This window comes from Parus major, chromosome 20 (genome assembly GCF_001522545.3).
Source record: "Parus major isolate Abel chromosome 20, Parus_major1.1, whole genome shotgun sequence".
NCBI classification, from domain to species: Eukaryota; Metazoa; Chordata; class Aves; order Passeriformes; family Paridae; genus Parus; species Parus major.
Genome location: NC_031788.1, coordinates 8,044,398 through 8,059,209, shown reverse-complemented (window position 1 = coordinate 8,059,209; position 14,812 = coordinate 8,044,398). Strand labels below are relative to the sequence as shown.

The following is a 14,812-nucleotide window of genomic DNA, read 5'->3' as shown; positions in this document are numbered from 1 at the left end:
TGCCTGCTCCCTGTCACCCATCCAGGGAGCTGGAGGTCGTGGGGAGGAGAGACATTTGGGGAGCAAATTTTGGGAACACCCAGGTGTTTTCCGCTCTGTGCCCACTGCAAACATGCCCAAAAACCCGTCCATGGTGCCCACTGCACCCTGGTGTCCCCAAAGACCTGTTCCCGCAGCTGGAGACAGAGAGCGGGGATGATGCCCCGGGCAGGGACCGGGGGGTGATGCCCGCAGCCCCGGCAGGGATCGGGGGATGCTCGGGGATGCTGGGCGCGGGCGGCAGCGCGGGGCCGGCGGCGGGCGGAGCCCCCGGGGGTGGCGGATGGCGGCGCCGCCCCCGGCGCGGACACCGGGGCGGGGCGGGCGGGAGCGCCCGGTGCCGGCGGCGGCGCGGGGGGCGCGGGGCTCCGTCCCCGCCCGAGCGCGGCGCCGCTGCCGGAGGATGAGCTGCGGCCGGCCCAAGGACATGGAAGGTACCGGGCGCGGGCGGGGGGGCTCAGGTGCTCAGGGGCGGGACGCGCTTCCCCCAGCCGCGGACCTGGGGATCCGCTCCATTCGAGGGGCTGCCCTCCATCTCTCCTCGATGCTGTCCCCTCCATCCTGGGGTTCTGTCCGTCCTCCATCCCCTGGAGCTGCCCCCTCCATGCTGGGGGTCTGTTCTCCATCCCTCCCCCGGTGCTGTCCCCTCCATTCTAGGGTTCTGCCTGCCCTCGCTCCCCAGTTCTGTCCTCTCCATCCCGGGCGTCAGTCCCTCCACATTCCCCTTTACTCCCCCATTCTGGGGAGTCTGTGCCCGTGCCCTACCCTTGGTATTGTGGTGTACCAATGAAATGGGCTGGAAAATTTGGCTAGAGCAAAGGGAGGCAGGTGTGAGGACAGGGTAGGCAGGCCTCGGGTGCTGGAGCAGGACAGGACCCCTGGGAAGAGCATGTCAAGGTGGAAGGGGGCTCACTGAAGGCAGGGGTGTCCGTGCCTGTGGGCTCCCACACCTGCCTCCTGCCAGGAGGACCTGCCCAGAGCCACCTGGAGTCCTGTTCACTGCCCTCACCCCACACTCTCACACTGTCCAACCCTGCAGAAGTCCTGGGGTGCTCAGGGACCTCCTGGCAGTACCCATGGGAGTCTCAGGATCACAGATATCCCAAAGGCATGCACATTCCCCCCAAACACAGTGCCCACTCCCTCAGCGTGTGCTCACGGCACCCATCGCGCTGCACAGGGAGGACGGAAAGGACATCTGCCTTTTGTTCCCTTCCTCCTCCGTCCTCAGGAGGCACCAGCAGTGGGCAGCCACCAGCAGCCTGAGCTCCATCCCTGTGCGGGGCTCCCATCTCTTCTCCGCAAGTGGAGAATTCAGAGGGAAGCGCTGGAGTGACACTCATTGCACCCAGGGCCTGAGCCAAGCGCACTCCAGGGGAATCTGAAGAGGCTGGAGGGGGTGTCAGTCCTCTTTGAGTCTGGTTCCATCTTCCTCAGACCTTAGGGAATAGCTCAGGGCAGGATCTGGTCCATCCTGTAGGCAGAGCTTCAAAGAAGGGATGTGTTGGGGGATCTCAGAGAGCATCACTGGGATGATCATCCCTGGGGGCTCCACCAGCACAAGCAACAGCTCTGCCCCACACCAGGGTGAAGCCACATGGAAGGGACAGAGGGGACCAGGGCAATGGCAGTGCCAGCTGAGCTCGTGGCTCATGCAGACACCACTAACAGCAAGGATGAGTTCTTCACAAAACTGCTCCCTGAACTGAGCAAATTCGCTGGGAGTACTCAGAGATTTCTGGTCCCATCTTCACCTGCCTGCAGGAACACAAGAGAGTTGACCAGCTCCGTAAATCTACCTCCAATTATAAGCAAACCCCTCGTTGTATTTGGTGCTAAATGTCTTCCTCCCAAACGTGGTGTGACAACCCTGGTGACCCACCCCCAAGGGTCATCACACACGGGTACCCAGGCAAACCAACAAAGCGATTTCATTCCTTGTGAAAGCTTGTTTCAAGCTTTTCCCATTAATCCCGGGAAGCTTGTCTGACCCCGGGAAGCCCGACTGCCCCCACTGCAGCTGCCGGCAGACATGGCCCCATCTGGAGGGCAGGTCTGTGGGACAGCCACTCATACGATGGCATCAAAGACACAGCGATGTTCCTGAGGCCATGCTGAGAAGTGGTGGCAGAGGACAGAGCAGGAGTCAGGCAGTCTTTGCCTGTCCAGGCATTTGGCTCCCCTTGCTGTGCCCCTGCCTGCTCCTCCTGCAGCTTGGCTGCCTTCCACCGTGTCCCCCGGGCAGATCCTGGTCACCTGCGAGCAGGAAGCATCCGCGGAAAGTCCCCTGGCAGCCGGTTTGTTGGTAGTGATCAGCCGGAGCCAGCTCGACACCCACATGGAAATGCTTTGGCCGGGGAATGCTGCCACATCCTGCCCCGAGGTGCCCAGCCCCGGGAGGTTTCCCGTCCCTCTCCCCAGCAGCAGCTGCTGTTGCTCTGAGCCTCTCCAGTGCTCACGTTTCACCAGCCATAAAAGTGTCTGGAGAAGGAACGGGAGCGGGAGCAGCCTTGTGCCTGCTGAGGGGAGGGAGTGTCCCTGCCACTGCTGCAGACCCTGTCCCACCGCTGCTGCCCTCCCTGCGGTGACCCGGACCTGGCCTCTCCCTCCTGCGTGGCTGGAGAGATGCCCAAAATGGATCAAAGAGCCATGGAAACAAGCCGGCAGCGATTCCCCGGTGGCAAGCAGGCAGTGGGGTGACACTCACAGAGGGCAGGCAGACGGGGGACCGTAGACCAGCTGGCAGTGGAATAGTGGGGTCACGGTGGCTGTTTGGGGACCTGAGCTGAGCTCTCCCTTCCCCACTCCAGCTCGGGCTCAGCCAGCCTGGTGGTCCCTGCATTCCCGTTTCAGGATTCAGCACAATCTCTGCTCCGTGGGAACCCCACTTCTGCCCGGACCCCAACACCACCACGAGAGCTTTGGCCGGGAGCGGGAGCAGGAGCAGCCCACACTGAGCCCTGCGGCCCCTTCCTGCTAAGGCTGTTCATCACCACGCTCCTTCTCCGCTTTTCCTCCTGCACCCGAGCGCCCTAAGGCCCCGGTGACCCCGGTGCTGCCACACTCGTGCCACGGCTCCGCTTGTCCCCGGGGCACTCGGATGCCCGGTGGGTGCGGTGTCCCCTGCAGCAGCCCCCGCTGGGCTCCCTGGCCCTGCCGCTGCCAGCTGGCCCTGCCGCGGGATTAGGCGGGAGCACGAGAGGAAAGCACCGAGCATCTCTCCGGATCAAACGCCCACGGGGCAGCGGGGAGGGGGTGTAATTCACCCCCCTCTCCATGTGAGACCGGCTCGGGGCCGCCCGGAGCTGGGATGAGCGTGCAGCCGGTGCTCAGAGGCAGTGGGAGGGAGGCGTTCGGGGGAATCAGTCAGGTGTGGACGAGGTATGAGGGGAGGCAGGGATGGAGCCGCACTCGTGACAGCGGTGCCGAGCGCTCACGCGCATCCCTCCTCCCGCCGAGATGCAGCAGGGCCGGCCATCCCTCTGCTGCGTCTCCACCATCCGCAGCTCGCAGGGACCACCCGAGCCAGGTGAGGGGTCTTCAGGGCATGGCCGGGGGGCTGTGGGGCCAGCGGGACTGGGGGGAGATACTGCTCCTGCATTCCTGGCCGGAGGGCACGGGCTTAGCAGAGAGGGGTGGAGGTGATGGAGGGTGGCTGGTTGCTCCTGGGGATGCTGTGGCTACTCCGTGTGCAGGGCACTGAAAGGAGAGCCCCTGTTGGATGTCACTCCCATGTCCCTGCCCAGGGCTGTCCTGACACGGGGCTCCTCTGCTCCCATCCTTTCCTTGCTCCAAAATGCTCCCACATACCCCCCTCAGCATCCTCCCTACCATCCCATGTCGAGCGCTGCCAGGTGATTGGAAAGTTGGGACCCAAGGGCTGGGCTGGGGAAACTGAGGCTGTGGACGAGCTGCTGGAGCTCGGGGCTGCAGGGAGCCACTGCCTGCTCCAAGGGGGCAGGCTCTGCTCACAGATCTGCTTTTCTTCCCTTCACCCCTCTTCCCCATCTGCTCCCACTCCCGGTGTTGCCTCCAGCAGTGATTGCTGCAGGAAGCAGATGCTCCACAGCACCTCATGGATATGGGTCCTACTGATGGCCAGAGCCCTCTTCCCTCTACCCCCTGTAGCAAGTCCTGGGGAAGCCCTGGCACAGCTGAAGGACAAAACTCCAGACCTGCCAGGTTTACATCTGCCACAGCACCCAGTGGGATGGGCGGTTTCCAGCTCAGAGGTATCCCAGCACAGCTACAGTGCTCGAGGTGCCGGGGATGGGACAGTGACATCTCAGACATCCTTGGCTGGAGGGAGCACAGCCTGCTCCGGTCCTCACACGATGGGCTCAGGGTGTCTGAGACTGCTGGATCAGAGACATCCCCATCTCCCAGGACAGGTGCAGAGACCACCCCTACCAGTCCTGACTCTGCTCCCCACTGAGCCAATCCATGGATCTCCCTCCACCTCACTTTCTCCCAGATCACTTCCCCAGCCATCAGACAGGTCCCCTACCTCAGTTTCCCCATGGGAATGTTTCCTGCTGGGTGTGTTTAAGAAACAGCACTGTGTGATGTGCTCTGGGTATCCTTGGACAACCCTTTTCTGCTCTATTTTGTCCTTTTTTTGGGCCAGTTGTTCTCCTATTGTATAAAGGTGTACTTGAGTGGTCTCTTTGAAACCTATCCCCTCTTAAAACCCACTAATCAGGAAAATGAGCTGCACCAGGATTTTTCCAGCCCTCTTGCTTTCCCAGGGTGGTTTGTCCTGGAAGTGGGTCTCATTTGGGTGCTGTTCTGCTGTTGGAGGTGGTTCATAACTCGCCTGGCTCCCCGTGGTGGGAGCAGGTGAGCTGGGGGATGCTCCGGTCTTTGCTTCTGCGGATCAGAGCTGCTTATGTCAAGCTGTCTGGCTTTTATCCGGAGCAGACAGAGCGTGAGCCCCTAATACCCACTCACCCTCCTCCCATGGCAGCTGGGTCCCTTCAGCCCCCTCAAAGGAAAGCTTTGCAACCTCGTTGCAACCCCTGCACTCCCAGCTTGTTAACACACAAGGAATTGGATTTCAATGACTTCTGCGGGTCCCTTCCACCTCAGGATATCCTATGATTCTATGAATAAGGGACAAGAAGCACTAGTTGTGCGTAAATGTCTCATTGTGGCCATTATGGAAGGGCTGGTGTGGGTTCAGCCATCACTGGAGTGCGCAGTAACTGTCCCCAGGCACCCATGGTCTGTTCTGGGAGATCAGCCTGCATTCCCTTCTTCACCAGGCTGCCCAGGGAAGGTTTCTCTGCTCCCCTTCCCTCAGTGGTGGCAGTTTGCTGTCAGCCTGGGCCATGGGAAGCAGCTTCCCTGGGCCTCCTGCCGGTTCCTGTCCCAGCAGAGTGGCAGTGACAAGCAGGAGGTTCTCACCACGTGTTGGGGATCAGCTGCGGGTCCCGCGTCTGCTCGGCTGGCGGGTGTCAAAACAAACGTCGCTCGTGAGGGGTTTGTGTGGGCAAACATCTTGTCGGGTGCCTGCTGGATCCCAGCGCCAGCTGGCGGTTCCTAGGCTCGTGGATTTTCTTCTTGCCAACGGGAAAGGAAGGCAGAAACAGGGAGTTTTTGGAGAGAGGGGCCCACAGCCTGAGTTCAGCTGGTCCTGTGGGGTAGAAAAGGCACTTCTGGGTGCCCAGGCACGGGGTGGATGGGCACCATGGCCGTCTCTCACCCCCCTTCCCTCTGCAGCCGCCGCTGCCGCCTCTGCTCACTTCAGCTTCTGCCGCAGCCTCCTGGAGCACACGGTGTCGGCCGAAAACCTCAGCTACCGCCTGCAGCGCAACCCGGGCAGCAGCCTCACCTGGCACGACGGCCGCAGCCAGCGCCCCGACGGCGGCCGCACCGTCAAACTCCTGCGGCAGCCGGGCACCGAGGGCTCGCAGGTACCCCCACACCCCACCCCGGGCATGCCAAGGGGAACTCAGCTCCTTGTGTCTGCCAGACCGTGGGCACCCCGCAGGAGCAACTCCTCTTTCCCTGCAGGATCAGGCCTTCAGATCTTGTTTTGCTGAAAGTCCTCACGATTATTGGGTGTTTAGTTATAGTAACATATATAAACATCATAATGTCTTTTCATTGGGCCTCGGGCTGTGCTGGGGTGAGCTCTCTGTGCCATCTCCCCTCTCTGCCCTCCCACCTGGAGCTGGGACTTAATACCATTTTGCATCAAGTATGCCAGGACCAAATTCCTTATAATGCCTTAAAATCACTGAGCACTTGTGTGTGTCTCTTAGCCAGGTTTGGACCATTGTCCTCCTAAAATTTGAAGCTTTATTCTACTATGGAGGCTGTGAGCCAAAGGTTTCTATCCATTCACTGCTGCACAGACACAGGAAGGAATATCATCCCTGCAGGTGGTTCCAGCCCCTCCTTCACACTCTGGGAGTTGGATTCGGAGGTGGCACATCCCGACAGTGAATGCTGGAAAGAAAACGGGGGAAAAATCCAACTGCCTGGCTTCCAGCTGCCAACACGGAGATGATTTTGTATCACAGGGTCTGGCTTCAGAAGGGAGCAGGGACTGCACAGGGGTGGGCATGGCTGTGATGCTCTCAGGAGCAGCAGCTCCAGGGGAGACAATGTCCGATGTGCTGGTGGCACTGTCCCATCACCTCCCCGTGGCTCCTGCATGGGGACACACCAGCTGCTCTCCACCTGCCAGCTGTGGCTTATCATGGTTCTCCCTCCTCCACCTCTATGTGCTGCCCAGAAAGATTTAGTGAAAGGTTCTCAATTTGCTGTAAGCAAAGAAAAATGCCAGAGCAAAGGGAGGTGATGCAAGTTGGTCCTTGCAGTGCCCAGGGATGGCTCCCACCCCCTGGTTCCCCCAGCCACCTCCTGCCTTCCTGCCAGAGCAGCCTCCCAGCCTTCCTGCCTGCTCTCCTCCACACCGGCGCTCGATATTCACGGCTGAGAGTTTATCAGAGAGACAGCGCAGCTCAGCCGGCTGGAAAACAAGCCCATGATCCCTTACACCTCCCCTGCCCCTCTGGGGAGCGCAGGGGCTCACTTGGGGACCCTCCATGGGCAGCGGGGGATGCACACCGAGCAGGCAGAGCAGGGTTTAGGGATGCTGGGATGATTCCCGGTGCAGGGCTGTGTCTGATGAGCGATGTGCGTGCAGCCGTGTGCGTGCCCAGGGAAATTGCCAGTTGTTTGTCACCTCTTCCCCGGTGCCTCGGAGGGTTAGTTGGATAATAGCTGTGGGAAGCTCGCGGGAAGCTCCCGGGAAGCTGGTTGTTATTCCCCCCAGCCCCTCCGCTTCTCATCATCACTCGTTAGTGAATCCAGAGCAAATCGCCTCCTCCTCCTCCTCCTGCTCCCCACGGCACACTCTCGGGCGCGCTCAGCCAAGTGTGAAGGAGCCGCGCAGCCGGCGTGGGCTGGGGCCGCTCCCGCAGGCGGGCGACTCCCGGAATGTGTCTGGTGGAGCCAAGCAGCTGCAGGGGTCTCCCCCAAAGGTGAGGGTTTGGTTTGGAAACTGCATCCTATGCACTGTCTATTGGATTTTCCATCTGCTTTGGAGATGGACTCCTTACTTATTAATGTACAGCCTCCCAACTTCGCCTTCTTCCCTCTTGTTTGAATGTTCCCAAGGAGCTCTGCTTGAGGAGCAGTTCCTTTCCAAGCTCAAACGCTCCCCTGGGCACAGGCAGCAGCCCCACCAGGCTCTGTGGCAATGCCTGGCACGGGGCAGGGAGCACACCCAGGCCAGCTGCCCTCCACTGCCTCCTCTGCAGCATCTCTCAGGAATGTGTCATTAGTTTCAGTAACTGCGGGATGTCTGGAGTCCCTCTTACACTAATTATCCCTGCTCCTCTATTAGACATGCTTAATTAGCCAGCGTTCACACGCAGAGGTCGATGTTGGCACACCGCGGGCCACACGCTGTAGACCTTTCCCGTGCCGGTGTGTTGAGCATCAGCTGCTATTTCTGCTCTGACCCTGCCGTGTCCAGGGCATGGGTGAGCCCTGGCAGTGTAGTCCCACCGTGTTGTGGGAAGCAGGGGTGCCTTTCCCACCCCAATTTGCCTGTGATCCAGCCTGGGACAGTCCCAGCAGCTTGAGCACAAGTGGATGCTTTGGAGCAGTGTTGTTTGCTGGTGCTGCTCAAGGACTAAATCTCAGCATCAGCAACAGTGGAGAGCTCACCAATCTCTCCTGGGTGCTAAAAGCAGGGAAAGGGAGATTCCTGCATCCTCCAGCCCCATTTCCCAGCCAACCTGGAGGATTCCCTAGGAGAAGCAGGTTTGCTCCCCGGTGCAGTCACACAGCTCAAGATGTGTGATCTGCCCTGTATGAGATAAGTCCAGGCTGCAACAACCTTGCAAGGCCAGTGTAGCTGTGATGGGGGAGAGAAAATGGAGCTGCCAAGTGTCTCAGGCTGAGACTGGGTGGCTCAGAGTGAGACTGGCCACTGCAGCAGACAGCTGGAGGGAGGGAAGGTGGGATGGAGGGATGCTGTCAGGTAAGTCCCAGTAACCCTGTGGGCATAACTGTGCATGGCATAGCTCAGCAGAAGGTGGAAGGGCATACTGGGTGCTGGGGACTGTGACCCTGCTTTATCCTGGGTGTCTCTGAGCATAACAGCACCCCAAGAACAGGCTGTAGAATTCAGAGGTGGCCTTAAACACCTGCAAGGCTGCAGGACCAGTCAGCTCAAGATAGAAGGGGGTTGAGAGGGAGAGAAAGGGAGAGTCCTTCCTACTCCAGGGCACCAGCTGGCTGCTGGCTGCTTTCCTGGGGGCTTCTGCTGGGGATGAATTTGCACCAGTACCACCATCTGGTGGGGATGGCTTTGTACCAGTTGCCACCGTCCTCCAGGATCTCACTGGCTTCATCCCCAGTGGGAGCTTCCAGCAAATGCCCATCTCTGCCTGCTGAGGTGGGGACCCTGAGGACCCCTCCAAGACATTTCCTGAGCCTCTACAATGCTCTGCTGGGCTGAGAGATGTGTAGGGGAAGGAAGCTGGGTCTCTTGACTGCAGCATTAGGGCTGGGAAGTTTAAAGTGTTGGGTCTATATGTAGCAGAACAACCAGCTCAATCTCTCATCCCCACTCTCCCTGCCTCCCTTACTGGTTCCTCTGGTTTCAGGGTGAGCCCAGGGACACCAAGGGTGTAGAGCCAAAGTCTGCCAGCATCACCCCAATCCTATGCAGCCAACCAGCTTCCCCCCCATCCCCACTGACTGATTTCCATTTTCCTCTCGCAGGGTTGAATCCCACTAACGCTGTCCCCTCTCCCTCCCCTCAGGTCCGTGGCTGTGACCACTATGGCATCTACCACACCAGCCCCACGCTGGGCAGCCTGGTCAAACCAGTGGTGCTGTGGACACAGCAGGATGTGTGCAAATGGCTGAAGAAGCACTGCCCACACAACTATCTCATCTACGTCGAGGCGTTCTCCCACCACGCCATCACAGGTACAGCGTGCCCTCTGGACTATTTGCCACTAGCACGTGCTCCTGGGAAAGGCTGTTTGCACATTGGTGGTTCAGAAGATGGGCATGGCCCCCATTTTTGTCCCCTCTACCCACGACATGCAGCCAGGGTGAGAGCAGGGGACATGGCAACACTGACCTAGGTGGGCAGGAGGTATCTGCCGCCAGAGTGAGCTCCAGGACAGGCTGGAGGTTCTTAGAAATTATTACATTGGTTTCTAAGACAGGGAAGAGTCTTCTCACCACCTAGAGTCTTCTCATCACCTAGATGAATATAATAATAATATTTTTAAAGTTTTTAAATACTGAGAAATTTTGCAGAAGAGAAAAAAATCACTGCCCAGTTGGAGTCCAAGTTTCAAAGATCTTTGTCCAGGTCTAAATCCAACTTCCAGTCAAGTCTTTCAAGGAGACTCACCTCTAGGATCTGCTCCATCCCCTTTGCTCCCTGGGGACAGTGGCTTTGACCTCTGTGCAAGAGCATCATTCCGGTCCAACTTCAATATTTGCAAGGCCAGACTGAGCTCAGCCAGGGCCAGGGGAAAGTGGCAGGGAAGTGAGGGCAGGAGCTGCCTGGGGGGGATGCAAAATCCTAATGCAAGAGCTCAGCCATCCCTCGCTCTGGCAACAAAGGCAGCATTAGTGAGTGTATGCTGGGAAGCAAGGACAAAAGCTGGTTTAAAATCCCTCCTCTAATAGCCCCAGATGGAGGGAAGTGGCTCGGTGGGGACCGGAGCGCTAATGCGTTGTGATGGGCACCCCCATTCCCCCGGGACGACCGGCCCGCGTGGGGCCCCTGCGCTCAGAAAACATCTCCTCATGTGGGAGGTGGAGCGGAGAAATGGAAAGCTGCTGCCTGCGGGGATGGGTTACATGATTGTGGTGCCGGTACCTGTCAGAGGCTGGGGACATGAGCTGCCACCCGGCGCTCTCTGAAAGGGAGGTCACGAACCAGAATGGCTTGGGTTGGAAGGGACCTTACAGCCCATCTTGTTCTACCCCCTTGCCAGGGACAGGGCCAGGGACATCTTCTCCTAGACCGGGTTTCTCTAAGCCTTGTCCAGCATGGTCTTGAGCACTTCCAGGGATGGGGCAGCCACAGCTTCTCTGGATACCTGTGCCAGGGCCTCACCACCCTCACAGGGATTAGTTTCTTCCCAATATCCCTTATCCCTATCCTCTGCCAGTCATTCCTCCTCACCCTGCCACTCCACACACTGCTCCAGGCACTGAGAGAGCACTCCCTCCTCATTCCTCCCTGCTGATGGGCTCCCCTTTGTGTTGCCCTTTCCTGGAGTCACCCTCCCGCTCCACGGGGCTGGTTGGGCAGCGAGCGGTTCCGTGTTTGCAGGCCGGGCGCTGCTGCGGCTGAATGGGGAGAAGCTGCAGCGCATGGGGATCGCGCTGGAGACGCAGCGCCAGGAGGTCCTGCAGCAGGTCCTGCAGCTCCAGGTGCGAGAGGAGGTCCGGAACCTGCAGCTGCTCAGCCAAGGTAGGGCCAAGGGGGCAGGGGGAGGCTCTGGGGCTGGGCTGGGGCACACAGGGATGGGCTGTGGGGCCGTTTAGGGAGCGCAGGGGTGAGTTGTGATGCACAGAGCCAGGCTGCCACGCGCAGCCCAAAATCCGTCAGTGGCCTTTTGCACGGAAGGGAAGACGTTCTCCGGGGCTAGCAGTGGGTGAGGTGTGATGTGCTGCCCTGCAGGCTGTTTATTCCTTCCTCTCCCACCTTGTTCCAGCTTCTTTTGGAAATGTCTCCTAGCTGATCCGTCTGTTTGGCAGATTGCACCAACACTGTGAACCGAGCTCCACTGGGACGGGCTGTGCACCGCCGATACGAGACCTGAGCCACACGCTTGGAATAAGAAGAGACAGCTTCCCAGACACTCCAGGGCTCCTCTCCCACTTCTTCCTTCTCTTTCTTTTAAAGGAATTTTAAAAGAACACATTCCTGTGCAGGGATGGAACGTTTCTTCCAGCAGACATGGCTCTTTGCTGGAGGAAAATCAGCAAACCAGCTGCTGGGACAGATGAAGAACTTCCACCCACCTGAGCCTGATGGTTCACAGGGAAAGAGATGGAAAAAAGGAGATGACAAAAGGCAGGGCTCAGCACTGTGGAGAAAGGGAATGCAGTGATTCCAGGGACAGCTCGGAGCCATGTGCAGGACACTGAAGCATTATGCACTTGGGCAACATCCCAGCACCCGGCAACTCGTGTCCATGCCTCAGAGATTATTTAGGGAGCTTTGGTTTCCTCATCAGACTGGGCTGTCTTCCAGCGTCCAGGGAGGTGACGTTATCAGTAGCAACTAAGATGATACAACCAGCCAAAAAATTCAAAGCAGGGCCAGGACTCCAGCACCCAGCTCCACTTGGTGAGTTAAAAAGGGAGCTGAGTCATCAGAGCTGGAAAATCTGGGAGTAAAAGCAGAGTGGATGCACTGAGAAGGTGCCATGTCCTGGAGGAAGCTGTGCCAGGAGCTCATCCTTCATCCACAGGCAGACGGGGGAGCCCGTGCAGAGGCTGGGGGGAGCAGGCAGGGGTGCTGCTGGGTGGTGATGGGTGCTGCCCAGGGTGGGGCTGGGGGATTACTGGGTGCCAGGTCCTCCCCAGCCCCCATGCCTGGTCCTGCTCTGCTCCGTGCTCCCACCAGCTCTGCAGAGCTCTGCTCATCCAGGCATTGGCAGGTTCTTGTCCTGACCTCCTGCCCAAGAGCTGGCAATGGTGCCACCAAAGCCAGACACCTTCCTGATGACCTTCACCATCACTCCTCAGTGAAAGTGCTTGCTGTTACATCTCCACCTCCCAAACTCTTCCATACAGAGCTACAGACTGCCCTTGTGAGCAGATAAGGAAAATCTATGTGTAAATTGGGATTTTTGGCCGGGGTGGAGGCTGCCACCTCCCCACATTCCACCTCAAGTGATGAGGGAAGGGCTGTGGGTCATGGGGGTCCAAAAAACCCCTGGGGCATTGGGATGTGGAGGCAGGTCACAGTGCCCCCAGCCAGGCACCCTCCTGCCTGCTTCTGATGCCTTGAGAGGCTACCTAGAACAGAGGCTAGACAGTGTTAAAGGAAAAAAGTAGGTATTTATTTTAAAAGGCCTTCAAAGATACACCTTGGGCAGTACAAGAGCCCAGCCGTGGCTCCACCCAAGATGGATGACCAGTCATGAGTTTCACACTTTTATAAGTTTTGGTCCATTTCCAATCACAGCTTCAGGTTATGAAGTTACATCCTCCCAGATTGCTCTTCTCAATTCGCTGATATTCATCTTTTTTGGGCCTGAAGCTGCAATGGTGTCCTTGGTTCCTGGGCTGGAAAAGGATTGTTTTGTCTAACTACACTGTGAAGAGAACTTGCTACCACTTTATATGAAGTTCAGAGTTATATACCAATGCTGTATAGAATCTGGAAAATATGAAAGCTAAAACTTAAGGCATCACTGCTCTGCTGATAATAAATTATAGACTGTTATTTTAACTCACTGGTCTTCTGACTCTTCCCACACCTGAGCCTGCCCTGTGAGTTTGGTCCCTCCAGTCCTTCCTGGATATGCTCAGGAGATGTCTACAGCCTTAAATCCCTCCATGCTATGCTGAAGATCTTCCCTCTCTGCCTGTGGGTCAGGGGTCTGTGACCCTCAGCTTGGTCTGCAGGGAAGCAGCTCCAGGGCTGTGCTGTGTGTAGCCCCCAGTACCCCAGGACACAGGAATTAGAATTTCCTCTGTTTCCATACTGACCTTTTCAAATATGCAACAAAATTTACTCTTCTCACCTCACCTCACTCACAAGCAACAGAGCAGGAAGCTGGGAGAATTTATTGAGTTTTAAGAAAAGGAAAAAGAAGCCAGGAAAAATCCCATCTTTCCCACAGCGAGGTTTGTTTCTGTCCTGGTGGGGAGGCACAGGGAGCTGTGGGGTGGCACAGGGGACCAGAAACCCAAACCACAGATCACGGCTGCAGGTGTCTGCACATCGTTAGAGGGAGATACTGAGCTTCTCTCCAGAGCCTGGGAGTTACACAGGGAGAAATGTCTTCTCCAGGCTCCAGCTGGGCTCATGCAGTAAGTTGGTGGAGATTTATCTTGTCGTGCAGCTGGGGTGCACAGAGCAGTGCTGGGGATCCCAGACCCTCTGGAAAAGGAAGGGTTCCCCCCCAGATGCTGCCCCAAAGCCCAGCTGCCCCTTGCTGTGCTCCTGAGGATGCTCTGGCTCCCTCCAGCTCCTCACTGTGGAAGAAAGGAGGCACAGAAGAAAGCGGAAACACAACTAACTGCATTCAGGCAGAGCCCCAGCCATGGCCCCATCTTTCTGAGACCCACCAGAACAGGATAAAGTGGAGGAGAAGGGTGAAAAAGGTATTCCCAGGGCTGGCAGGAGGATACTGTCCTGCCCCTAGTCCCCTGCTCTATGTGTTTGTCCTGATGAGGACAGTGATGGTGAGAGCAGAGCATCTCTCCAGGCTGGCTCTGAAGGACTCTGAAGTACTGCTCTGGCAGTGTCTGGTGCCACCTAATGCCCATGGCTTGTCCCAGGGGCATGCAGGACTGTGCCCAAGGCAGCAGGGATGCATCTGGAGCAGCCCTGACACTGTTTTGACTTTGGTAGCTCTGGGCATACAGCAAAATGCATCTGCATGGTGGGTCCAAGGAAGGACAGTCCTCACGGGTGAGAACTTGAGGTGGTGAGTATTGCACCAAGACCCTTGGAACCGGAGGCTGCTTGGGATCCTCTCGAGCTGAGGCACAGCTTGGTCACTCCTCATCTTTTGCCGAGCAAGAAAAATACCTTCTACTTGTCCAGCACTTATCTGCCAGTGATATTCCAGGCACTGCCCCAAAACAAACAGTGCCGACAATGAAACGCAGATGAATCAATTCATGCAATATTAAAACCAGACAACAATTAAAGTAAAAAGAAAACACCAATAAGAATCAGCCAGTTCCCTGCAGCAGACAGAAGGATGCAGGCAGCAGCACCAGGGCACAGGGGCAGGCAATGGCCACACAACTCCTGTCTCTAAAAAAAATTTTTGCCACTTTATTTGGTGGAAATTTTTTGAATAAGAGTGCCAATGTGTCACTGGCATCAGGAGTTACGTTCAGCATCTTCTTAGAAAGGAACAATCCAGCAGCCCCTTCCCAGTGGCAGAGGCAGTTTGCAGATTCCAGCAAGGTTTTCAAGCAGAAAATAAAAAAGCCAGCAGAGATGCCCATAGAAAATACATGCAAATTTGGCTGAGTAATTACTGAGCCTAGCTTGATGATGTAAACACCTCCAGCTCTGAAGCACTAC

At 57.4% G+C, this 14,812-nt stretch overlaps 1 protein-coding gene across 1 annotated transcript; it reads left to right on the top strand.

Annotated features, from left to right (window-relative positions):
* The first annotated feature begins 533 nt into the window (after positions 1 to 533).
* On the top strand, positions 534 to 12,997 carry SAMD10 (sterile alpha motif domain containing 10). The gene is given in 6 exon segments (XM_015647462.3): positions 534 to 3,460; positions 3,462 to 3,568; positions 5,761 to 5,954; positions 9,327 to 9,495; positions 10,865 to 11,005; positions 11,293 to 12,997. Coding segments are annotated over 6 exon segments (714 nt in total). The 5' UTR covers positions 534 to 3,422; the 3' UTR covers positions 11,358 to 12,997.
* Positions 12,998 to 14,812: the final 1,815 nt, after the last annotated feature.